Source organism: Pristiophorus japonicus, chromosome 9, assembly GCF_044704955.1.
Source record: "Pristiophorus japonicus isolate sPriJap1 chromosome 9, sPriJap1.hap1, whole genome shotgun sequence".
NCBI lineage: Eukaryota > Metazoa > Chordata > Chondrichthyes > Pristiophoridae > Pristiophorus > Pristiophorus japonicus.
Window position 1 is genome coordinate 132,182,201 of NC_091985.1, and position 25,576 is coordinate 132,207,776.

Sequence of the window (25,576 nt, forward strand, 5' to 3'; positions counted from 1 at the left end):
GTAATGAAGTCAAGGTCACTCTGGACCTGCACCTTTATTTCACAGCTCTGGAATGCTGCACTTGCCTGAGACCTGTCCTTATATACCTGTCTCTTGCAAGTGCACCCCCGGTGGTAAGGTATGCTGGTGGTTACAGGTCATATCTTATTACAGTTATGTATAGCATGTTAGGATACAGTTATATATAATAATGTAAGATACATGACATCACCCTCCCCCAAGGTCTTATTGTCTTTATAGGTTTAGTCTCTCAGGTGGTCTACGCTCTCGCGTGGAACGTCTAAGTTGTGGTTCAGTTGTTTGCCTTGGTGTCTGTTTTTCTTTGGGTGTGGTTGCTGGTATCTCGCCTGGGCTGTCTGTTTCGATTGCTGTGATTGTTGTTGACTGGCCTAGGCTGTCTGTTGGGATTGCCCTTTCCTCAGGTTGTTCCCTCTGTCTGTCCACCAGATGTGGTGCGAGTTCCACATTGTAGTCTGCCTCTGGTTCCGCAGTGTTGTTGGTAAATCTGCTTTTGACTTGGTCTACATGCCTCCGGCAGGTTTTGCCATTGTCCATTTGTACTACCAGTAGCCTGTTTCCTTCCTTGCCCGTTACTGTCCGTGCAAGCCATTTGGGACCTCTGCCATAGTTTAGTACAAACACTTTGTCCCCTATCTCATTCCATCTCCCCATTGGATTTCTGTCATGGTACTCAGTCAGCTTACGGCGCTTTGCCTCAACGATTTCGTGCATGTCTGGGAGGATTAATGAGATCCTTGTTTTTAAAGTCCTTTTCATCAACAGTTGCACAGGGGGGATCCCAGTCAATGAGTGCGGACGAGATCTGTATGCCAGCAGGAGTCGCGACAGGCGACCCTGCAGCGTGGGACCTTGGATTTTAAGCATGCCTTGTTTAATGATTTGCGCTGCTCTCTCCGCCTGGCCGTTGGAGGCCGGCTTGAATGGTGCCGTCTTGATGTGATTTAAGCCGTGGTCAATTATAAAGTCTTGGAATTCTGCGCTGGTGAAGCACGGACCATTGTCACTGACCGATATGTCAGGGATTCCGTGCGTTGCAAACATGGTTGTGAGGCTCTCCTCAGTGGTGGAGGTTGTGCTCGAGTTGAAAATGGTGCATTCGATCCACTTTGAGAATGCATCTACAACTACGAGGAACATTTTGCCCATGAATGGGCCCGCATAGTCTACATGCACCCGCGACCACGGTTTGGTAGGCCAGGGCCAGGGGCTCAGTGGAGCCTCCCTGGGGGCATTGCTGAGTTGGGCACAAATGGTGCACCTTCGGACGCAGAGCTCCAAGTCCTCGTCAATACCAGGCCACCAGACGTGGGATCTGGCTATGGCCTTCATGAGAACGATTCCCGGATGCTCGCAGTGGAGCTCCCGGACAAATGCCTCTCTGCCTCGCAGAGGCATGACTGCTCGGCTGCCCCACATCAGGCAGTCTGCTTGTAGTGATAGCTCATGCATGCGCCTGTGAAAGGGTTTTAATTCCTCGGGGCAGGCATCGCGAGCCTCTGCTCAGACACCGGTTAGGACACATCTTTTTACTAAGGATAACGTGGGGTCGCTGGCCGTCCAGGCTCTGATTTGGCGAGCCGTCATGGGCGAACCTGTGGACTCAAAGGCATTGATTGCCATGACTATGTTCGTCAGACCCTTCCGTGGTCGCCAGGGGTAACCTGCTGAGCATGTCGGAACAGTTGTCTGTGCCTGGTCTGTGCCTTATAGTATAGTCGTAGGACGCCAGCATGAGTGCCCACCGTTGAATTCGCGCCGAGGTGTTGGCGTTTATTGCCTTGCTCTCGGATAGCAGGAACATGAGGGGCTTGTGGTCAGTTTCTAATGCGAACTTGGCCCCAAAAAGGTATTGGTGCATCTTTTTGACACCGTACACGTATGCGAGCGCCTCCTTCTCCAGCATTCCGTACCCGCGCTCCGCCCGCGAAAGTGACCTGGAGGCATAAGTTATGGGTTGTAATTTGCCCGCACTATTGACATGTTGCAAAACGCACCCGACTCCATATGCTGACGCATCGCATGTGAGAACTAGCTTTTTACCTGGGGCAAAGAAAGTCAAAACACTGTTGGAACACAGAAGGTTGCATGCCTTATTGAAGGCGCGTTCCTGGGCGTCCCCCCAAAACCAATCGCACCCCTACCTGAGTAGCACGTGGAGAGGCTCCAGCAGCGTGCTTAAGATCTGCATAAAGTTCCCAAAGTAATTGAGTAGCCCGAGAAAGGCACGCAGTTCTGAGACATTCTGGGGCCTGGGTGCCAGGCGAATTGCTTCTGTTTTGGACTCTGTTAGGCGGATTCCATCAGCGACAATCCTTCTGCCCAAAAATTCAACCTCGGGTTCGAGAAACAGGCACTTGGATTTCTTGACTCGTAGGCCTACCCGATCCAACCGCTTTAGTACTTCCTCCAAATTATGGAGATGGGAGTCGGTGTCCCTGCCCGTGATAAGTATGTCGTCTTGAAATACAACCATCCCCGGGATGGACTTGAGCAGACTCTCCATGTTGCGCTGGAATATGGTAGCTGCCGACCTGATGCTGAATGGGCATCGATTGTACATGAAAAGGCCTTGATGTGTGTTGATGGTGGTGAGTAGCTTGGATTCCTCGGTCAATTCTTGCGTCATATCCGCAGATGTGAGGTCTAATTTTGAGAAAAGTTTACCTCCAGCCAATGTGGCAAATAAGTCCTCCGCTCTGGGCAGCGGGTACTGGTCCTGTAGGGAGACTCTGTTTATGGTAGATTTGTAGTCCCCACAGATTCGTACGGGTCCATCATGCTTCATGACTGGAATGATGGGACTTGCCCAGTCGCTAAATTCCACAGGTGATATAATGCCTTCCCGCAGAAGCCAGTCTAGTTCGTGTTCAATCTTTTCCCTCATCACATAGGGTTCAGCTCTGGCCTTGTGATGGACGGGTCTAGCATCCTGTGTGATGTAGATTTTGACTTTGGCCCCTTTTAAAGTGCCCACACCTGGCTGAAAGAGATGTTCAAATCGCTTCATAACTGTTGAACAGGAGGTCCGTTCCTCTAATGACATGGCATGGACATCATCCCATTTCCAGTTTAGTTTTGCCAGCCAGCTTCTCCCCAGCAGTGCTGGGGGGTCTCCGGAGACAATCCACAGGGGAAGTTGGTTCACTGTCCCTTTGTGTGTGACAGAGAGCATGGCGCTGCCGAGGACTAGTACGATTTCTTTGGTATAGGTCATTAGTGTGGTGTCGACCCTTGTGAGTTTTGGTCTGTCTCTTTTATGCGGCCACAATTCAAATTGTTAAATGCCCATGAGAGATTGACTCGCTCCCGTATCCAGCTCCATGTTGACAGATATTCCGTTGAGTAGGACCCTCATCATTATAGGAGGCGTCCTGTTGTAGGAGCAGCGGCCATTGATCGTGTTGACCCGCTGTACACCGGTATCTCAGGTACTGTCCCCACCATCTTCTGGTCCGCTTTCCGACCCATCCGATTTATATACCAGCCGAGCTGCCGTTTTTTTGCACATGCGGGCCAAATGCCCTGTATATTTACAATTTCTGCAAACAGCCTGCTGAAATCGACATCCCCTTGCTGAGTGCTCACTTGCACACCTCCAGCACAGACCTGTTCCATTGTTCAAAGAATTCCCAAAGAATGAGCTGCGTCTGGCTGATCTCTCTTGAGCTTCTCTCAGTTTGTAGTTGATTGCTCGCATTGTGGGTTGATGAGATGTGAACGGCCGTTCCTGTGGCCCTTGATGGCTTCTGCCGCTGTCGAGAACCTGTTCTCCCGGTTTTGTATGTGTGTGGGGGTAGCAGCTTGTTTAGTGCTGTGAACCTCTTGTTCCAATATTTCGTTAGTTGTCGTACCTGCATTGTAAATCAACCTCGTTTCTTCTTCCCCTACAAGAATGTCTGTGCAACCAGTGCTGCTGTCTCTAAGGTCAGGTTCTTGGTCTCTATGAGCTTTCGTAATATGCCTGCGTGGCCTATTCCTTCAATGAAAAAGTCTCTCAGCATTTCTCTCCTCAGTTCATCGGAGAACTCACATAAACTAGCCAACCTCCGAAGTTCCGCCATGAAGTCGGGTATGCTCTGGCCCACACAGCGTCTATAGTTGTAGAACCTGTGTCTGGCCATGTGTAGGCTGCTCGCTGGCTTCAGGTGGTCTCTTACCAGTGTGCTCAATTCTTCAAACGATTTGCTTGCTGGTTTCTCGGGTGCCAACAGATCCTTCATTAAAGCGTATGTTTTCGAGCCACAGCTGGTCAAGAGATGGGCTCTTCTCTTGTCTGCCTTATCGTCGCCTAACCAGTCTTTGGTTACAAAGCTTTGCTGGAGCCTTTCTATAAAGTTCTTCCAATTGTCTCCCGCATTGTACTTTTCATCTGATCCGTTGTTCGCCATTCTGTGGATTCTGTAATCCCGTAACCCGTCACCACTGTAAAGTCCTGTCCCCTCAGTACAGATTCACACGAGGCATGTAGTGAAGTCAAGGTCACTCTGGACCTGCACTTTTATTTCACAGCTCTGGAATGCTGCACTTGCCCGAGACCTGCCCTTATATACCCGTCTCTTGCAAGTGCACCCCTGATGGCAAGGTATGCTGGTGGTTACAGGTCATATCTTATTACAGTCATGTATAGCATGTTAAGATAGAGTTATATATAATAATGTAAGATACACGACACATTCCAAACCAAATTTATAAATCAATCAATCAATCGAATTTTACATATCAAAGTCAACTAATCACCCTTGTGCACTCCCTTAGTGCCTGTCTTGCATGTGCCTTTGTCTGTCCTGGTGCTCCTACGAAGTGCTACCCCAGTGGCTGCAGCATAGCTGGTGGAAAGCTGCTGACTTTCAGTGGGCGAGACTGCAGATGGCCTTTCGGGGTGAACTCAAGCCGCTCTGGGCTTAGAAGGCATGGCAGGGGACTGCATCACCTCAGCATGGACGGCAGAAGTCTGGGTGGCTGACTGACAGGTAACAGCAAGGGCACTGACGGAGTGGCAGTGGTAGGACGAAATCTGTCATCCTGAGAGAGGACAGGAGATGCGTGCTCCACAGAACCACTGCCACTCCCCAAGACGGTGCCTCAGCAATCCGAGGACAGATTACTGGTCTGCTGTGACACCCTGTAGGCCCCTTTCAACACTGTTAAATGGAGCCATGATGGCAGTGATCTGAGCTTGTATGAGGGCAGTCTGAGCTTGCATGTCAGAAGTCTGAGCTTCCATTGCAGCACTCAGACATTGGGGTTGGAATTTTCCCCTTAAAAAAAGATTGGGTTTGGAGCGTGGGGACAATTAAATTGTTAAAAATGGGATTCCCGACCGGATCCCCCCTCCAACCACGGAGGTGGGATGGTGGGGAAATGAGTGGCGGGTAACCAAACTGCAATCATGGAGCAGTACGTCAATTTAAATATTATAATGAGGCTACAAACCTCCTTTTACACCTCCATTTTGAATTTAACTGCATGTGGATGGGTGTCACAAAATTCGTGAAACCCAGCAGTTAAACCGAGGTGGGGCCTGCTGGTTCCAGAAAGTAGGTGACTTTATACCTACCTCCTGGATCTAGGGTCCCTGCCTAACCCAGCCCCTGCTATCGGAGACCCCCCACACAAGGCCTCCAATCACCTTTCCAGGCCTACAATACCCACCATGAGGCTACCCCACCAATGATGCTGAGGCCGGCCACAATCTTCTGGTGGCTGGCCCCGATCCTCCCTCCCCCACTGCCAATGCTCAAGCCGACACCCCGCCCCCACCCCCCCCCCAATCCATTGATCCTCAATTCTCCAGATTCCCAACCCCCCCCGCCCCGTCCCCGATCCCTGGCCGACTCAAATCCACAATCTCTGTCCGACCCCCCGCCCCTGTCGATTTTCCGGTCCCCGATAATCCCTGACCACCACCCCACGATCCCGGTCCCCCATCCCGATCCTCTGCTAATCCTCCCCATCAACCAAGTCCCTGCCAATTCCCGATTCTCTCCCCCTCCCAATCCTCGACCGAGCCCCTTTCGATATCCGATTCCCCCCCGTGATCGCCGACCGAGCCTCCCGCAACCCCGTCCCCAGACCGATCCCTCGCTCCCTCTCTGCACCTGCATGTGGACTGGTGCAGGGTGAATGAATCATGATAACTCCCTGGGAATCTGGCACCCACATTCATCATGATCTTTTTGTGGTTGCAGACAAGCTGCACACTGAGGGAATGGAAGTCCTTATGGTTCACAGACACGCCTGGGTGATCTGGAGGTGCCTTGATGGGCACGTGTGTGCAGTCGATGACGCCCTGCACCTGTGGGAAGCCAGCCAGAGCCACAAAGTTGAGCACCCGCTCAGTCTGACTGGCTTCATCAGTGGTAAGGTGTGCATAAGTACCTGACTTGTCAAACATGGCATCGGTCACCTGGGTGATGCAATATGGGCCGGCAACTGCAAGACTCTGCAAATGTCTGCTGCAGCTGGAAGGAGCTTAAGGAGAAGTTGTTCAGGGCGGTGAACTTTGACAGCCACTGGTAACGCGTGTCCACTAGGTCCACTTAGCTTCAGGTCTTCTTCCAGCAGGTCAGAAACCTGTCAGGACCTGGCACAATAGCCTGAGGCTCCGAAGGCACTGGTGTTCCGTAACATCCAGGAAGCTGATCCTCTGCCTATATACCGTGTTGGGGTTATCGCCTCTTGCGAGGTGGATCCCTGTGCTCATCCCCTCTCCTGTGGAGTGGCAGGTTGGTGATGAGAAGGCTGCTGCTCGTGTTGTTGTTGCTGGGGCTGAATCTGAGATCCAAGGTGAAGCAACATAAGTGGCACCCATGCTGGTCTGATATATGCTAGGTAAAGTGGAGATTTGATGCACAATCCTCAAATGTAGTGAGACTGACTTCCGAAGTTGTAGAAATCACCTGCAAACTCTCAGCACAAATGGTGTCAGCAAAAGCCTTACCTTAGGTAAGGAAGCAGGTGTGAGCTGAGAGTATTTATTTGATTTTTTGAACTGTTATTTGTTCAGCTCCCTCAATGGCCGCTGTGCTCTCACCTTACTTTCACTGGCAAGGTTCAGCAAGTCCGAAAAGCCAGTAAAAGCTGCAACATCAGGTAAAAAACGTCTGTTAATACCCTCTTAACGAGCTCTTCTGCCCTTTCAAGTAGACTAAGAGTTTCCATAGCACCATTTAAAGAAAAGCAGGAAAGTTCTCTTGGTGCCCCAGCCAACATTTATCTTCCACCCTTCATCAACTTCAGCTCATCCAAAACTCTGCTGGGCCTTATCCTAACATGCACCAAGTCCGCTCATCTATCACCTGTGCTGGTTGCTTTACATTGACTTCCGGTCCCCCACCATTCAAATCCCTTCATGGCCTCACCCCTCCCTTTCTCTGTAACCTTCTCCAGCCCTACATCACCCAAAAACTCTATGTTCCTCCAACTTTGGCCTATTGTACAACTCCACACTCCCTTTACTCCACCAATGGCAGTCGTGCTTCCAGCCATCTAAATTCTGGAAATCCCTTCCTAAACTTTACATCCTCTCTTCTCCTTTAGGACCCTCCCTTAAAACCTACATCTTTCAATAAACCTTTAGTCACTCCATATGCCCTTCTTTGGCTCAGTGTCAATTTTTGTCTGATTCTGCTTCTATGAAGTGCCTTGGGACCTTTCTTTACATTAAAGGCAGTATATAAAAGAAAGTTGTTGTTGTTGTTGTTGCTAACCAGTAACACCAAATAAAGACAGATTAATTGGTCAATTATCTCATTCCTCATTTTGGTACATTCTATGCTCAAATTAGCTGCCACTTGTACCTGCAAAACAAGCCATATGCAACCCTCACTCACAAAAATCCAGAGTGTGCCTTTACAAACCCAGTATCTGGGTAATATTAGTAAGTCCAGGAGTTGAACAGAAACCCTAATCATTGATTCCGTTCACTAGATATATCATGTGCCCTCGCATTATCAAATTGATTTCAGAATGCTGTAAGATTAAGCATTCTATGGGCGAGAACCTCCACTTTTTTTGCCTGCTTAATGCCCATTTTACCGTTGAAATGACGTATAATGCCCAGATATCGCCCATTTGGGCACAAAATGGAAACTGACGGGCATTTTTAGGAGACTTATCGCCGAGCGTTATTTTCCCTATGGGCTTAATGGCGAGAAAAAATATTACTGCCCGCCCACTTTCTTTGGGCGGTATCACCAGACTGCGCGAATTCAACGCCCATATTATCGCCCAGCATTACTTTCCGAATGCAATTAACGCCGAGATTCAATATTAACGCCTGACGACTGTTTTTTGTCGTAAACAGCACATTTACCCAAACTAGCGGCCATGGAAATCGCCCATCAATTTCACCACCTCGAACACATATCGGCCACAATATCGCTCGCTCAAAAAACCACCCACAAAAAGTGGAACTAACCAGAATGAATCACAGCGTTATGGATGCCATGTTGTAGATCACATGTCACATGCTTTAAAAGGCTGTTGTGTTTCAACTTCGGCAGAGTTAGGATGTACTCTGCAGGTCATTGGAGTTGATGAGAACATCTCTGAAAACATCTTGACCACACTGTGACCGATTGGAATTGAAGAGGTGTCCTCGTCAGGACATTCCTTGTTTGTGTGCAATCGGTGGCAGACAGAGAGCTACTGCAATGGAGCCTGTCCTTTCTCACCCTCTCTTGGTGACCAAATACATGCAGCAGACTCGACATCGCCAAAGGAACGCTGCACGACATTATGTGCCCAATGTGCGAAGTGACAGACAGATGAGGAGGACCAGATGTTACATCCCCCGCAAGTACAAGGAGAAGCATTTTTACCTCGACTTGCCCGACACCACCTGCCTTTGGAGACTGCGCTTCCACAAAGAGGTTATCGCTAAGGTGTGCCAGCTGATAAGGGCAGACCTGCAGCCTGCCAGCACCATCAGAACTGCACTGTCCGTCGAGGTCAAAGTCACCGTGGCACTGTCGTTCTACGCCTCGGGTTCTTTTCAGGCCACAACTGGCAACATTTGCAGACTTTCTCAGCATGCCACACATTACTGCATTACACAGGTCACTGAAGCCCTGTACACATGCAGGAGGAACGTGATCAGCTTCTCTATGACCAGGGAGGCACAGAGTGAGAGGGCTCTAGGTTTCTCCAGAATTGCGAACTTCCCCAAGGTGCAGGGAGCAATAGACTGTATGCACATCGTAATGCGGGCACCTTTTCAGGATGCTGAGGTTTTCAGGAACTGCAAGGGATTCCACTCCCTGAATGTCCAGCTAGTTGTCGACCACCAGCAAATTATACTGGCAGTGAATGCTCAATTTCCAGGCAGAATCCATGATGCACACATCCTGTACTGCATCTGACTTGTGTAACAATGAGCCACAAGGTCAATGCTGGATGCTTGGGGACAAAGGATATGGCCTCGCCATCTGGATGATGATCCCCCGAATGACACCCACACCGAGGCCGAGAGGTGATACAACGAGAGCCACAGAGCAACTCGCAATATCATGGAGAAAACCATTGGAGTGCTGAAGCAGCGCTTCAGATGCCTGGACCACTCAGGAGGCGAGCTCCAATACCACCCTGAGCAGGTAGCTAAATTCGTGGTGGTCTGCTCCATGCTACACAACTTGGCTATCAGTAGGGGACAAGAATTGCCTGATGAGTCTGACAGTCCGCCTCACCAGAGAGAGGCAGAGGACGACGAGAAGGCAGACGCTGACATCGGGCCAGACAATCAGACTGACACTGAAGCCATGCCCCCGCTCCCCTGTAGACCGCATGAAAGGGCCCATGGTGGCATGATAGCTGCAAGAGCCTTACGTCAGGAGCTCATCAATGATCGCTTTGCCTGAAAGAACGTTGGCGTCATTTCCATGGCTGACACACTGCTGGGTGTGCAGGTCATACATCAATAGTGGGCATCACTTTGGTGACCGTTAAAGTTTAAGTTAATTGAAGTTAAGTGTGATTATACCCTTTGATGTTAAAGAATCACCAGCGTGTAATGGTACAGCTATCTGAGCCGATGTGCTGCAAGGTTTTGTTAAATAAAAAACATTTAAACCGAACATTAGTCTGAAATCATCAGTATTTCTGTACAAACCAAACCCTCCCCCCCCCACACCCCTCACCCCGCTTCTCCTCCCACCTCTACCCCTTGCCCTCCTGACTTCAAGCCGCCTGGCCGAGGAGCTCCTTAGACGATGCTTCATTTGGGGGGGGGGCCGAAGCACTGCTTGGATGGGGGGGGTGATGGCCGAAGCACTGCTTGGATGGATAGGGGAGAGGACGGTCCCGAGGTGGGAATGTGCTCCAAGCCAGGAGCAAGATGTTGCTGCTGGCTCTCGTGTGGTTGGCAATGGGGTTGCATCACCTTGGGGTGCAGTGTGGCGATGTGGGACCACTGGGAGCCCTCTGCCACCAGTGTTCCTGGCTCCAGGGCTTCCTCCATCTCTTCCATTTTATATATCATTTGTTGGACAAAAAGTCGGTGCCAACTATGTTCTTGGTGCTTCGTGGGCTTTTTGCTACTGGTGAATCTCCCTCGTGCCTCCCACAACAGCCAAACAAGCACACACCACAACCACAAACACTTTCAGTGCCTCTGAGCTCCCTCTCTAGCTGTCTTCTCTTCTGCGCATGTCATGGTGACCCTTGACCTCCAGAATCGCGAGAATCAAGTGTTGCCATGCCGTTGCTAAGGAGGGCCACACTTTATGGCAGAAGGTCAAAAAAATTTAACGCTACCGCTCAATTGATATCGCTCGCGGTAACGCCCATTTGAGAATGGGCGAGAAGCCGGCGATCTGAAAACCCTTTTTTAACGCCCACGCTGGAAATAACGCCATATTTGGGTGCTAAGCTCAAAAGTGGAGGTTCTAGCCCCATGAGACTGTGGCTTAGACTATGAAGCACTGATTAATTTATGAATAAAAATAGACAAGAACACAGTAGCAATTCCTCCTTGGAATATAGAAAGTAATGAACAGTCACATCTCCTGCCATAAACTTCGAGTAAAATTGCATCTGATAATATCCCTTATAAATGATCTTATATGGAGTTCACTATCTTCCCCCTGCCCTCCCCTTTTGTGGACTCTTCAGCCTTTGTCTCTCTTATGGCTTCAGAATAATCTCTGGATTGGGGCAAGTCAGTCAGGACATATACTTTGAAACCCCTTTGCAGTTCCACCCACAACAGAGAAAAATATGTAATTTAGGATATTAACACATTAATGTCTCCCTGACATGTACAACAACTATATTATCTGTTTCCAGTATATCAATCAGACTAGTTTATTTTCTTTAAGTGAACCTGGTTTTTAACTCTGAAGATACTGCAAAGAGAAGACAGAACAACCAAAAAATACCATGAAGAAAACACTGAAGGTACGACTACCAATTGTGTGGGGAAAGGAAGGGGGATGCAAAGGTGGCCATAGGAATGGAGAGTATGGGGATCGGGGCTGGTAGGGTTGGAGGAGGGTGCAGAAATGGGTAGGCATGAAACCATGACAGGATTTAAACACAAGATCAGAATTTTAAATTTGAGGCATTGAGGGTCTGGGAACCAATGTAGATGGGTGAAGATGGGGGGGAGGGGGAGGGGGGTGGGGGGGAGGGGCAGGGAGGAAAGAATAGGATACCGTCAGCAGAGTTTTGGATGAGCTCATGTTTACAGAGGATAGAGGATGGAAAACTGACCAGGAGATCATTGGAATAGTTGAGTCTTGAGGTAATAAAGGCATGGATGAGAGTTTTAGTAGTCAATGGGCTAAGGCAGGGATGGAAGCGGGTGATGTCACAGAAGTGGAAGTAGGCGGTCTTTGTACTGGAGGGAATATGGGGTCAAATAGGATGCCAAGGTTACAAAATATCCAGTTAAGCCGAAGACAATGGCCAGAAACTTATTTGGTGGCAAGGGTACAGATTCTGTGTCAAAGATTGCAGAAAGGTCGCAGAGAGGTCAAAGAGAGATAGTGCACCATGGTCACAGTCACAGAGGATGTCATTTGTGACTTTGGTTAAGGAATTTTCAGTGCAGTGGTAATGGTGGAAACCTGATCGGAAAGATTCAAATATAAAGTTGCGGGAAAGATGGATATGGATTTGGGAGGTGACAACATTGTGAAATTACCATTCACAATGTTAACTAGCATAGGGGCCAGGAAGGGAAGTTGGGTGGTCAGCAAATCAGTGGTAATGGGGTCAAGGGGGTAGACGGTGAGTCTGATGCATAAAATGAGTTTGGAGAGGGCATGGGGGAAGTTCGGAGAAAAATTATAAAATGGCGCCGGTTCAGGGCTAGGACAGAGCCTTGGAGGAGGTTTGGCTTGGTGGGCAATGGGAAGGGGCGAGCGGATACGTCACAGGCAACTGAATGGATGGCCACAATCTTACTGACACAGATGTCCATGAGCTCCTCGCACTTGTTGTTGGAGATGAATAAGGAGGGGCTGGGGAGAAGAGATTAAGTAGACAGTTGGTAGTTGAGAAAAGATTGGAGAGGTATTCTTTGCTCTCCAGGATGACCCTGGAATCGTGGATGGTTTTGGCAGAGGAGAGTGAGGCCCAACAGTACTCAATGTGATCCAGCCAGAGTTAGTGGTTATGGTTAAACCAGTTTACACCACATAAGCTTAGGTCCACACCAGTTGGAGTTGATGGAGTAAAGATAGGGACCATACCAAGGGAACAAGTGGGATGAGAGTAAAGGTTGTACTGCAAGTCTGAGAAAGATAGCACACATAGCCACCCTAATGTGCATTTTAACAGAATTTAAAACCAATTTTTTGTCTTTAAAATAAAGTGCTTAAAATTCTACAAACCTTAAGGATGGCATTGTCAAAATATCGCCATTTTCAGTAACGTCATACCTAAAAAAACATACCGCCTAAATTTGGCCATTTGGCATCGCCATACTTGCTTCGCAAAACACCATTTTGAAAAACCTTGCATTGCAGCTTCAAGAACGCCGGTAAGTAAGAAGACCTACAAAAAAGGTAATTTGATTTTTTTTTTTAATTTCATCGATTCTGTTGTTAATACTTTTGTGAATGTTTCCTCAATTTAAATGTTTTTATTTTTGAAAAATTTTGGGGGTGTTTTTTCCCCTGCATTTTTCGCGATATCGGCCTTGCGGTAAAGCTGGAGAGGATGGCGTTTTCCAACACAATTCTTCCAGCAACACCATTTTTTAACGACGGGTATTTTTTGGCCAAACTTACCCCATTAAAAAATGGCGACATTTTTCTTATTATTTTTTGACTAAAATAGAGTTATTTGTCAAGTATGGACAGTCTGGCGAAATTCTAGCCCCGAGAGACATGTACCGCGATTTTGCCAACAGTGGCGAGACCGGTGAAGCCGGCACATTGGTGGCGTGTGGGGAACGCGCTCCCGGCTCCATCCCGTCCTCTCAACACAATCTTCGCGAATAAAAACAGAAAATGCTGGAAATCTCAGCGGGTCAGGCAGCATTTTTGGAGGGAAAAGCAGAGTTAACGTTTCGGGTCGATGACCCTTTGTCAGAACTGGCTGGTGTTTGGAAAAAACACGTTCTAAAGAAGCACTGAAAGGGGGAGGGGAAGAAAAAAGAAAAGGGAAGGTCTGTGATAGGGAGGAAGGCAGGAGAGATTAGAGAAACAAAAGGGATGATGGGCCAAATTGAAATGTTAATGGCCGGAGTTAGAAAAGGATTAGTCAAGATAGGGTGTGACTGGCAGAATACGCTCTGAATGGTAGAATGGTTACACACTGAAATTGTTGAACTCGATGTTGAGTCGAGAAGGCTGTCTAGTGCCTAAAGGAATGATGAGGTGCTGTTCCTCGAGCTTGCATTAAGCTTCTTTGGAACAGTGTAGGAGGCCGAGAACGGAGAGGTCAGAGTGGGATTGGAGCGGAGAATTAAAGTGACAGGCGACCTGAAGCTCAGAGTCACACTTGTGGACTGAACGGAGGTGTTCCGCAAAGCGGTCACCCAGTCTACGTTTGGTCTCCTCAATAAAGAGACCACATCGTGAGCAGCGAATACAGTATACTAAGTTGAGAGAAGTACAAGTAAATCGCTGTTTCACCTGGAAGGAGTATTTGGGGCCCTGGATAGTGGGAAGGGAGGAGGTAAAAGGGCAGGTGTTGCCTTTCCCGCGCATGCACTAAATGGTGCTGTAGGAAGGGGAGGGGTGCTGGGGGTGACTGCAGAATGGACCAGAATGTCGCGGAGGGAGCGGTCCCTTCGGAATACTGAGAGGGGAGGGAAGGGGAGGGGCAGGGGAAGATGTGATTACTGGTGGGATCACGCTGGAAGTGGCGGAAATGGTGGAGGATGATCCGTTGAACGTGGAGGCTGGTGGCGTGAAAGGTGAGAACATGGGGAACCCTGTCGTGGTTCTGAGAGGAAGGGGAAGGGGTGAGAGCAGAGGTGTGGGAAATAGAACGGACACGTTCGAGGGCCATGTTAACCATGGCGGAGGGGAATTCTCGGTTGAGGAAAAAGGAAGACATGTCAGAGGCACTAGTGTGAAAGGTGGCGTCATCAGAACAGATGCGACGGAGACAGAGAAACTGGGAGAATGGAATAGAGTCCTTATAGGATGCGGGGTGGGAGGAAGTGTAGTCCAGGTAGCTGTGGATGTCAGTGGGCTTATAGTAGATACTCAGTCGCCTGAGGAAGAGAGTGTTTGAAGACCAGGACTTCAAACCCAGCAACAAGCTCATGGTCAACAGAGCAGAAGTGATACCCACCCTTCCTATATGGCTCAGAGACATGGACTATGTACAGCAGGCACTGGAGAAGTACCACCAACGCTATCCATTGGCAGGATAGGCGCACCAACGTCAGTGTTCTCTCTCAGGCTAATATCCCCAGGATCAAAGCACTCACCATGCTAGATCAGCTCCGCTGGACGGGCCACATCATCTGCATGTCTGACATGAGACTCCAAAAACAAGCGCTCTACTCGGAGCTCCGACACGGCAAGCAAGCCCCAGGTGGGCAGAGGAAATGTTTCAAGGACACTCTCAAAGCCTCCTTGAAAAAATGTAACATCCCCACCGACACCTGGGAATCCCTGGTCCAAGCCCGCCCAACGTGGAGGAAAAGCATCAACAGCGGAAGGAGTGCGTGGTAACCCAGGCTATTACATCTTTAATAACTGATTCCAACATTTTCCCCACTACCGATGTCAGGCTAACCGGTCTATCATTCCTTGTTTTCTCTCTTCCTCCTTTTTTAAAAAGTGGGTTACATTAGCTACCCTCCAATCTATAGGAACTGAACGAGAGTCTGTAGAATGTTGGAAAATGACTACCAATGCATCCACTATTTCTAGGGCCACTTCCTTAACTACTCTGGGATGCAGACTATCAAGCCCTGGGGATTTAAGAACATAAGAATTAGGAACAGAAGTAGGCCATCCAGCCCCTCGAGCCTGCTACGCCATTCAACAAGATCATGGCTGATCTGGCCGTGGACTCAGCTCCACTTACCTGCCCGCTCCCCATAACCCTTAATTCCCTTATTGGTTAAAAATCTATCTATCTGTGATTTGAATACATTCAATGAGCTAGCCTCAACTGCTTCCTTGGGCAGAGAATTCCACAGATTCACAACCATCTGGGAGAAGAAATTCCCCCTGAACTCGGTTTTAAATTGGCTCCCCCGTATTTTGAGGCTGTGCCCCCTAGTTCTAGTCTCCCCGACCAGTGGAAACAACCTCTCTGCCTCTATCTTGTGTATCCCTTTCATTACCTTAAACGTTTCTATACGATCACCCCTCATCCTTCTGAACTCCAACGAGTAAAGACCCAGTCTACTCAATCTATCATCATAAGGTAACCCCCTCATCTCCGGAATCAGCCTAGTGAATCGTCTCTGTACCCCCTCCAAAGCTAGTATATCCTTCCTTAAGTAAGGTGGCCAAAACTGCATGCAGTACTCCAGGTGCAGCCTCACCAATACCCGATACAGTTGCAGCAGGACCTCCCTGCTTTTGTACTCCATCCCTCTCGCAATGAAGGCCAACATTCCATTCGACTTCCTGATTACCTGCTGCACCTACAAACTAACTTTTTGGGATTCATGCACAAGGACCCCCAGGTCCCTCTGCACTGCAGCATGTTGTAATTTCTCCCCATTCAAATAATATTCCCTTTTACTGTTTTCTTTCCCCAAGGTGGATAACCTCACATTTTCCGACATTGTATTCCATCTGCCAAACCTTAGCCCATTCGCTTAACCTATCTAAATTTCTTTGCAGCCTCTCTGTGTCCTCTACACAACCCGCTTTCCCACTAATCTTTGTGTCATCTGCAAATTTTGTTACACTACACTCTGTCCCCTCTTCCAGGTCATCTATGTATATTGTAAACAGTTGTGGTCCCAGCACCGATCCCTGTGGCACACCACTAACCACCGATTTCCAACCCGAAAAGGACCCATTTATCCCGACTCTCTGCTTTCTGTTAGCCAGCTAATTCTCTATCCATGCTAATACATTTCCTCTGACTCCACGTACCTTTATCTTCTGCAGTAACCTTTTGTGTGGCACCTTATCGAATGCCTTTTGGAAATCTAAATACACCACATCCATCAGTACACCTCTATCCACCATGCTCATTATATCCTCAAAGAATTCCAGTAAATTAGTTAAACATGATTTCCCCTTCATGAATCCATGCTGCGTCTGCTTGATTGCACTATTCCTATCTAGATGTCCCGCTATTTCTTCCTTAATGATAGCTTCAAGCATTTTCCCCACTACAGATGTTAAACTAACTGGCCTATAGTTACCTGCCTTTTGTCTGCTCCCTTTTTTAAACAGAGGCGTTACATTAGCTGCTTTCCAATCCGCTGGTACCTCCCCAGAGTCCAGAGAATTTTGGTAGATTATAACGAATGCATCTGTTATAACTTCCGCCATCTCTTTTAATACCCTGGGATGCATTTCATCAGGACCAGGGGACTTGTCTACCTCGAGTCCCATTAGCCTGTCCAGCACTACCCCCCTAGTGATAGTGATTGTCTCAAGGTCCTCTCTTCTCACATTCCTGTGACCAGCAATTTTTGGCATGGTTTATGTGTCTTCCACTATGAAGACCGAAGCAAAATAATTGTTTAAAGTCTCAGCCATTTCCACATTTTCCATTATTAAATCCCCCTTCTCATCTTCTAATGGACCAACATTTACTTTAGTCACTCTTTTCCGTTTTATATATCTGTAAAAGCTTTTACTATCTGTTTTCATGTTTTGCGCAAGTTTACTTTCGTAATCTATCTTTCCTTTCTTTATTGCTTTCTTAGTCATTCTTTGCTGTCGTTTAAAATTTTCCCAATCTTCTAGTTTCCCACTAACCTTGGCCACCTTATACGCATTGGTTTTTAATTTGGTACTCTCCTTTATTTCCTTGGTTATCCACGGCTGGTTATCCCTTCTCTTACCGCCCTTCTTTTTCATTGGAATATATTTTTGTTGAGCACTATGAAAGAGCTCCTTAAAAGTCCTCCACTGTTCCTCAATTGTGGCACCGTTTAGTCTGTGTTTCCAGTCTACTTTAGCCAACTCTGTCCTCATCACACTGTAGTCCCCTTTATTTAAGCATAGTACGCTCGTTTGAGACATTACTTCCTCGCCCTCAATCTGTATTACAAATTCAACCATACTGGGATCACTCATTCCGAGAGGATCTTTTACTGGGAGATCGTTTATTATTCCTGTCTCATTACACAGGACCAGATCTAAGATCGCTTGCTCCCTTGTAGGTTCTGTAACATACTGTTCTAAGAAACAATCCCGTATGCATTCTATGAACTCCTCCTCAAGGCTACCCTGTGCGATTTGATTTGACCAATCGATATGTAGGTTAAAATCCCCCATGATTACTCCCGTACCTTTTTCACATGCGTCCATTATTCCCTTGATTATTACTCGCCCCACCGTGAAGTTAATATTTGGGGACCTATAATCTACGCCCACCAGTGACTTTTTCCCCTTACTATCTCTAATCTCCACCCACAATGATTCAACATTTTCTTCATTAGAGCCAATATCGTCTCTCACAACTGCCCTGATATCTTCCTTTATTAACAGAGCTACCCCACATCCTTTCCCTTCTTGTCTATCTTTCCGAATCGTCAGATACCCCTGTATGTTTAATTCCCAGTCTTGGCCATCCTGCAACCACGTTTCTGTAATGGCCACCAAATCATGCCCATTTGTAATGATTTGTGCCGTCAACTGATTTACTTTATTTCGAATGCTGCGTGCGTTTAGGTAGAGTGTTTTAATACTAGTTTTTAAACCATGATTTTTAGTTTTGACCCCTCCTGCAGCCCCTTTATATTCATACATATTGTCCCTTCCTATCACCTTGTGGTTTACACTTACCCCAGTGCTACTCTGCTCTGTTGCCTCCTGCCTTTTGCATTCTTTCTTGGGATCCTGTTCATCTGAGCTCTCACCCAATCTAACTAGCTCAGAGCCCTCTCCTGTGTTCCGAATACTCCTTGCATTGAGGCACCGAGCTTTCATGCTTGCCTTTTTATTACACTTTGACCCTTTAGGATTTTGCTGTACAGTGGCCCTTTTTGTTTTTTGCCTTGGGTTTCTCTGCCCTCCACTTTTACTCATCTCCTTTCTGTCCTTTGCTTTTGTCTCCTTTTTGTTTCCCTCTGTCTCCCTGCATTGGTTCCCATCCCCCTGCCATATTAGTTTAACTGCTCCCCAACAGCACTAGCAAACATTCCCCCAAGGACATTGGTTCCGGTCCTGCCTAGGTGCAGACCGTCCGGTTTGTACTGGTCCCACCTCCCCCAGAACCGGTTCCAATGCCCCAGGAATTTGAATCCCTCCCTGCTGCACCACTGCTCAAGCCATGTTTTCATCTGAGCTATCCTGCGATTCCTACTCTGACTAGCACATGGCACTGGTAGCAATCCCGAGATTACTACTTTTGAGGTCCTACATTTTAATTTAGCTCCTAGCTCCTTAAATTCGTCTCATAGGACCTCATCCCTTTTTATATCTATATCGTTTGTACCAATGTGCACTACGACAACTGGCTGTTCACCCTCCCTTTTCAGAATGTCCTGCACCTGCTCTGAGACATCCTTGATCCTTGCACCAGGGAGGCAACATACCATCCTGGAGTCTCGGTTGCCGCCGCAGAAACGCCTATCTATTCCCCTTACAATCGAATCCCCTATGACTATCGCTCTCCCACTCTTTTTCCTGCCCTCCTGTGCAACAGAGCCAGCCACGGTGCCATGAACTTGGCTGCTGCTGCCCATCCCTGATGAGTCATCGGCCTTCAGTCCCTTCAATTTCCCGAACACCATTTCCTGACTAATAAGGATTTCCCTCAGTTCCCCCTTCTTGCTAGACACTCGGTCCCCTAGTATTTTCGGGAGGTTATTCGTGTCTTCCTTAGTGAAGACAGAACCAAAGTATTTGTTCAATTGGTCTGCCATTTCCTTGTTCCCCATTTTGAATTCCCCTGATTCTGACTGCAAGGAACCTACATTAGTCTTCACTAATCTTTTTCTCTTCACATATCTATAGAAGCTTTTGCAGTCAGTTTTTATGTTCCCTGCAAGCTTACTCTCATACTCTATTTTCCCCCTTCTAATTAAACCCTTAGTCCTCCTCTGCTAAATTCTAAATTTCTCCCAGTCCTCAGGTTTGCTGCAAAGGACTAATCCTTTTCTAACTCCAGCCATTACCATTTCAATTCAGCCCATCATCCCTTTTATCTCTCTAATCTCTACTGTCTTCCATCCTCTCACAAACATTCCCTTTTGTTCTTTCTTCCTCTCCCCCTTTCAGTGCTTCTTTAGAATGTATTCTTTCCGAACACTAGCCAGTTCTGATGAAGGGTCGTTGACCCGAAATGTTAACTCTGCTTTTTCCTCCACAGATGCTGATTGACCCACTGAGATTTCCAGCATTTTCTGTTTTTATTTCAGATTCCAGCATCTGCAGTATTTTACTTTTGCAATACAATCTTCTGTTGTTTGGGCTTGTTATGCCCGCTATGTGAGGTTACCTGCCAATTAACAGGAAGCCGGTCTGATAACGTCATCTGATGATGCATCATCAGCCGGTTTCCTTAAAGGGATCATGGCAAACCTTTTGACAGTTGTTCTGTCAGTGTTCTACAGCATTGAGGTGCTGCAAACACTGACAAGCAATGCATAAAGGTGCACGGCTGCACACAGGCTCTCCCATGACTCCCTCCAGATGCTTATGGAGGGAGTCACAGCATGCAGTGAAGTTCTCTTCCCTCCAATGAACAGAAGTGACCTCCCCAGGACACCACAAAGCTTGGATGCACATTGCACAGGAGGTCACAAGCAGGGATGTCATCAGGAAGACCAGGCTGCAGTGGCGCAAACCCTTCAATGATCTCAGTAGATCATAAAACGTTACTACAAAGCCACACTCACCCTCTTCCTGCTGTGGCACTCATCACATCCTCATCACTCTGCCTTCCCTACCCTTCTCCTACACATCCTTACTCAGACCAACTTACCTTGCACCACCACCCATCCCTCTATCTACAGTATCACATCCCCATCTCACTCGTCACCCCTCACACTCACCCTCATTTTTGTCCAATCATACCAACTAACACACAAGGGTAGGCACTTGGGTAGTTTAGCCAATTTTCATGTAGAGTTTGTGCTAATGTGTTGTCAAACATTGAAATCTTTATTTTGAACACTTTGTGATCTTGGACAGATTTGTGTGAACCGTTGGAGGTGGTTTAGTGAGTTATAGTGAATGGTGAGACATAAGGGTACCCCCCTCAATGGTGATCAGTGTGAAAGGAATGGCTTGGGCATTGTAGGGATGCTTTATGGAGCTGGTGTGGGGTGGTGCTAATCTGGTGCATCATGCGGCAGCCAGGGTGCACAGTGTCAATTGAAGTAAATGTGGCCATGGTGAGGACATCCCTGGCCTCCTGGGCAGCAGTGTGGTCAGGCGCTGATGGCCTGTGTCCTGTGCAGCATCAGGTGATTGCGGAGAAGGTTGGTGTTGCTGTTGGTGATACTGGTGTGTTTAATGATGTTGGTGTTGGGCCTGATCGTGGTGGGATTCTGAGAACCAAGGTAAGATTTTTTAAAGGGTACCGATGCTGCTGGAATAGATGGCAGCTGAAGTTGAGATGACAGAAGTGATCTGTCAATGGTGAGAGAGGTTGCTCCAAGGAGGTGACAGTGAACAGAGAGTTCACTGCAAACATTTCCAAACCGCATACAGCTAAAATGTTTCTTCCAAATCCTGAAGGCTTCAGCTTCTGACATTGGAAAGTGAACAGCTGTGAAATGGTAGCTTTTATACCCCTTCTGCAGCTGTCAACTATCCAAAGCAATGGAGAGTCACTGAGAACCCGACGCACTTACCTGGCATGAAACCCGAGGGACGGCAAACTCGTTGAAAACTTGGTAAAATGGTAAGTGCCTGGGTGAAATCCTTTTACATATCTTTAAATGACCTCTTAAACATCTTACTTGACTGATCCACTGCTTGGTAACGGGTCTGCCATCCTCACACAGAGCCAACAGTTGAAAAACCGACACGGAGGCGTGTTCAGAGTGGACATCCACCCCGCTGTCAATCAGGGTCAGTTTGACTATGGGCCCGCCTCCAAACGCGCATGCGCAGAGTTGGGAAGATTCCGGCCATGGGGTCAGCTTCTACATGCAAGCATAACTTGCAGCTCTACCTCGCCACCACCTCTATTGACCTCTGCACTGATGTCAATTTCCATTCTAACCTATACAGCATTATAAAGATGTTCTTTTATGTTGTAGCTTAAAATATAACTGCTCCCTTAATTTAAAAGGGTATAAAACATCACTCTGTTGGTCAGTACTTACAAACAATAAAGCATTTTATACATTTTTGAGCAGGCATGATGCACAAGTATTGTGCATTTCACAACTGGAGTTCCAAACATTATGGCAGTTGTAGCAATTAAATTGGCTATTTAGCCACTTAAGTATGAATGAAGCATTATTACAACTTCAACATGATTGGCTAGTTTTCTATTATTCCTACTAACACAAGTGCGTTTCACAACATCACCCTCAGTTAATTAGAGCTCAGCTGTCCTTTTGTGTCGTGATTAAATGTTCAGAAACAAAAGATAGGCATTAATAATTTCAAGCTATGATATTTTGACCGAAGTTTTTTCTTGTAAACAGTCATAGCAATTGTGACATGAGGGATGATTTATTTCGTAAAATAATACTGTAGACAGTTAAAGTCACTTCTCATTTTTGTTGTTTATTTATAATGGGGTACAGAAACTATAAAATCGTATTAAAGAATCAAGAGAACATTAATTAAGAGTTCATGATTTTCTACCTTGTAATTTGACAGACAATATAAATATAAAACACCTTCACCAAATCTCTCTCTTTCTATATATATATATATATATTTATATATATATATATTTAAACAAAACCAATACATGTAAGTGATACTTGTAAAATAGCCTGCTTTTTAGCAAACCTACATAGCTAAGTGTATAAGCAGTAGGACAGTCACCCAATATAAAACATAACAGCCATTTAAAGACAATATCTACCAGCAAACAGAACTGAATTTGTTTTTTTCAACTATATACCCGAGTTGCAGAATTTAGAAAATTCCAATATTTTGACATTGCACTTCATTTCCTTGCGAAAGCAGCAATTCTAGTACCCACCTGCGACAGTTAGGTATATCAGTGGCACATTCAAAGGACCATTACAGTAGTACACAATACATTTTAGTAATACCACCTTACATATACAATACCATAATTGATATGTTGTAAAAGCTATTTGTTTTAGAGGGTAAAAATGGCTTGCTGGAGAAGAATCCCTCAAAATGGCTGATAACATGAAATTGCATTCTCAGAAACAAATATATTCTTAGCAAGTCTGCAAGTATTACACAACCACACAGCCCTTAAGATAATTGATATGCCTTAAAACACATTTTGGTCTTAAATGATGTTATAATACTAAATACATATTTACATACAGTATTTCATCGTGATATATTTCAGCATTTCTGTTCTGTCAGCAAGTGTTCATTAGCCTTCTGTTGTGTAATGCTATGGGCATCATTGGAAAATCTGTTTGGGTCATTAATGCATGTTATCAGATAACAGCAATTGGCAAGAATGTTTTAAATACTTTTCAGACACAGATTTGACCCCCTCCCCGAGGCATTATATAATGAAATAAAATGGTGCACTATTAGTGACACTGAACTGCAGAGAATTTTTATTTTGCGTTATGCAGCACCACGAAAGATGTTCTTTTACTTTACAGCTAAAGACATATTGTCATATAAGATCTGGGATTGCTCAGTACTTTACAGGCTGAAATGGACAATGTTTTGATTGCCCAACATTTTCAAATGTTATTCCAATAAGCACCATATGCTTAAAGTAAAATGATTCATTGGTCTGGAGTAATGTGTATTTTTATTTCATACATGCTGGTCGGACTACAAGAATCTTTGCTACAGTAATTCCAAACCTCAGCAAACATTGTTGAATACTTGTTATCTGTAAATGATTAGAAACAGATGTTCTACATTCCTGCACCAGTGTAATATAACATATTTTTTGTTCACATTATGTGCTTAGAATATTAAATAAACTCCCTGATTCAACATTTCTTGTCTTATTTATTGTCTTGCTTTGATGATAAAGTACATTAGCTTCAGTGTGGATCCATTTTGTCCTTATCCTGCTCACAATATTGTATATTGCAAAGTAAGAAAACTAGTGGCGGTGTATGTGTTTTATATATAATTTTTTTAAACTTATATCTATCAACATTCTCAACAAGGGTTTTCCCTTACTAACAAGTACCTGATAAAGATCTATAGATGCATCCTGGACAGTTCCAGGTGCTGGAAGTAGCCAATTGCTTTCCAATTGATTCACTGGTATCAATTTTGGGAATATTATCAAATTCCAAACTTCAGACTTTTCCTGACAAAATACCAGAATTTCAGGCAGTCTAATGTTGATGGGCAGCACAACAACATTTCTAATGCAGTATAAACATGCAGTAATCCATTGTAAACTACAAGCCAGTTACTTGTGCAAGACCATGCAAAGAAATCTGTAAATAGAGGAACATTCAAATGAGCAATTTTCTGATCTGGAATTACTAGTTTTAGTTTGGTGTGTAAAACCACTATTTACGTGATGTTTACCTTTATCTTGCTCAATCCTGATCAACATTTTGTGTTGTGCTAGAAGGGTCATAAAGTCTGGGTTAGGTTTTCTATTTTTGACAAGTAAGATCTTATATTTGTAACCCCTGTATGCTCCAAATTGTGAGTAACATTGTGTGTTGCAATCTTACATCAGTAGTCGTGGGCAATACAGAGATCTGGTAGATAGATCATCATTGTTGCTGTGTATGTCGAGACCTCTGAATATTTACTGGCAATGTATGCACATTTAGATAATGATTACACAGCATATGCAGACCTCTTGGCAAATGACAATGGCAAAAGATGGTTGAAGTGTCCTATCTTGTTTAATGCTGTTTTCACTGTGTACATCATTTATAGTTCTATGACCTCCTCCATGCTTTGATGGAGTAGCCATTATCCATCCTATGGATATTAATTAAACAAAACAAAATCATAACACAATCAGCATGGCTTTACTGACTTCCTTTACCAGAAGATGGTGATTAAAATACAATTATTTGGACACGTATTAAATAGAATCAACAACCTTTAAAGTGCTCGACATCAAAGCCATTCATATCAGTGTATACAGATCCTTTGATACTGAAAATTGCTGGCTACAAAAGATTTGTGAGGTAAGAAAAGATGGCAAAATTGTGTTAGTATTGATAGTTTGGACATTACTATTCATCGTATGCCTGACTGATGTATTGGCCTCAGTCTGTTTCTGGGGAATTCAGACCACTGTTGCTGGTCTGCGAGCCATCTCTGCCTCCAGCTTCACCATCTGCCGCATTTCTTTTGCCTGGGGGAGAAAACAGCATTATTCTATTTTACAGTTTTAAAATGGTGGGCAAAGAATGAATATACATAGTTCTTTTGGTAGTGACGAATCCGTCAAACGGTGTTGCATGTTTTGGACATAGTAATATGATCATAACATGAACTATTTCTAGCCCAAGGTTTTTTTTTTCTTTTCAAGATTAGGATCCATAATATTATTTCCGCAGTCAGTCAGGTGCTAATATTTTTAGATGCTTCAGTTAGATAGATTTTTTTTTAAGATAGTTGTATTATTAGCTCAAAGGTTGAGTAATGCAATGAACCTTTTAAAATAAGTTAAAATAAAATAAAATGGATCGGCCTTTTGAGACTGCGATGAGGTGGAATTTCTCTGCCCCAAAGAGCTGTGGATGCTCAGTCGTTCAGTATATTCAAGGCTGAGATAGATAGGTTTTTGGACTCCAGAGGAATCAAGGGATATGGGGATCGGGTGGGAAAGTGAGTTGAGGTCGAAGATCAGCCATGATCTTATTGAATGGTGGAGCAGGTTCGAGGGG

The 25,576-nt window shown here is 45.8% G+C and overlaps 1 protein-coding gene across 1 annotated transcript in view; it reads right to left on the reverse strand.

Moving 5' to 3' along the window:
• Positions 1-22,395: 22,395 nt before the first annotated feature.
• plcb4a (phospholipase C, beta 4a) overlaps positions 22,396-25,576 on the reverse strand; it is a 600,847-nt gene continuing 597,666 nt past the window's right edge. Inside the window, exon 39 of the mRNA XM_070889861.1 lies at positions 22,396-25,041. Coding sequence (XP_070745962.1) covers positions 24,953-25,041 — 89 coding nt within the window. The 3' untranslated portion in view covers positions 22,396-24,952. The remainder of the gene's footprint in view (positions 25,042-25,576) is intronic.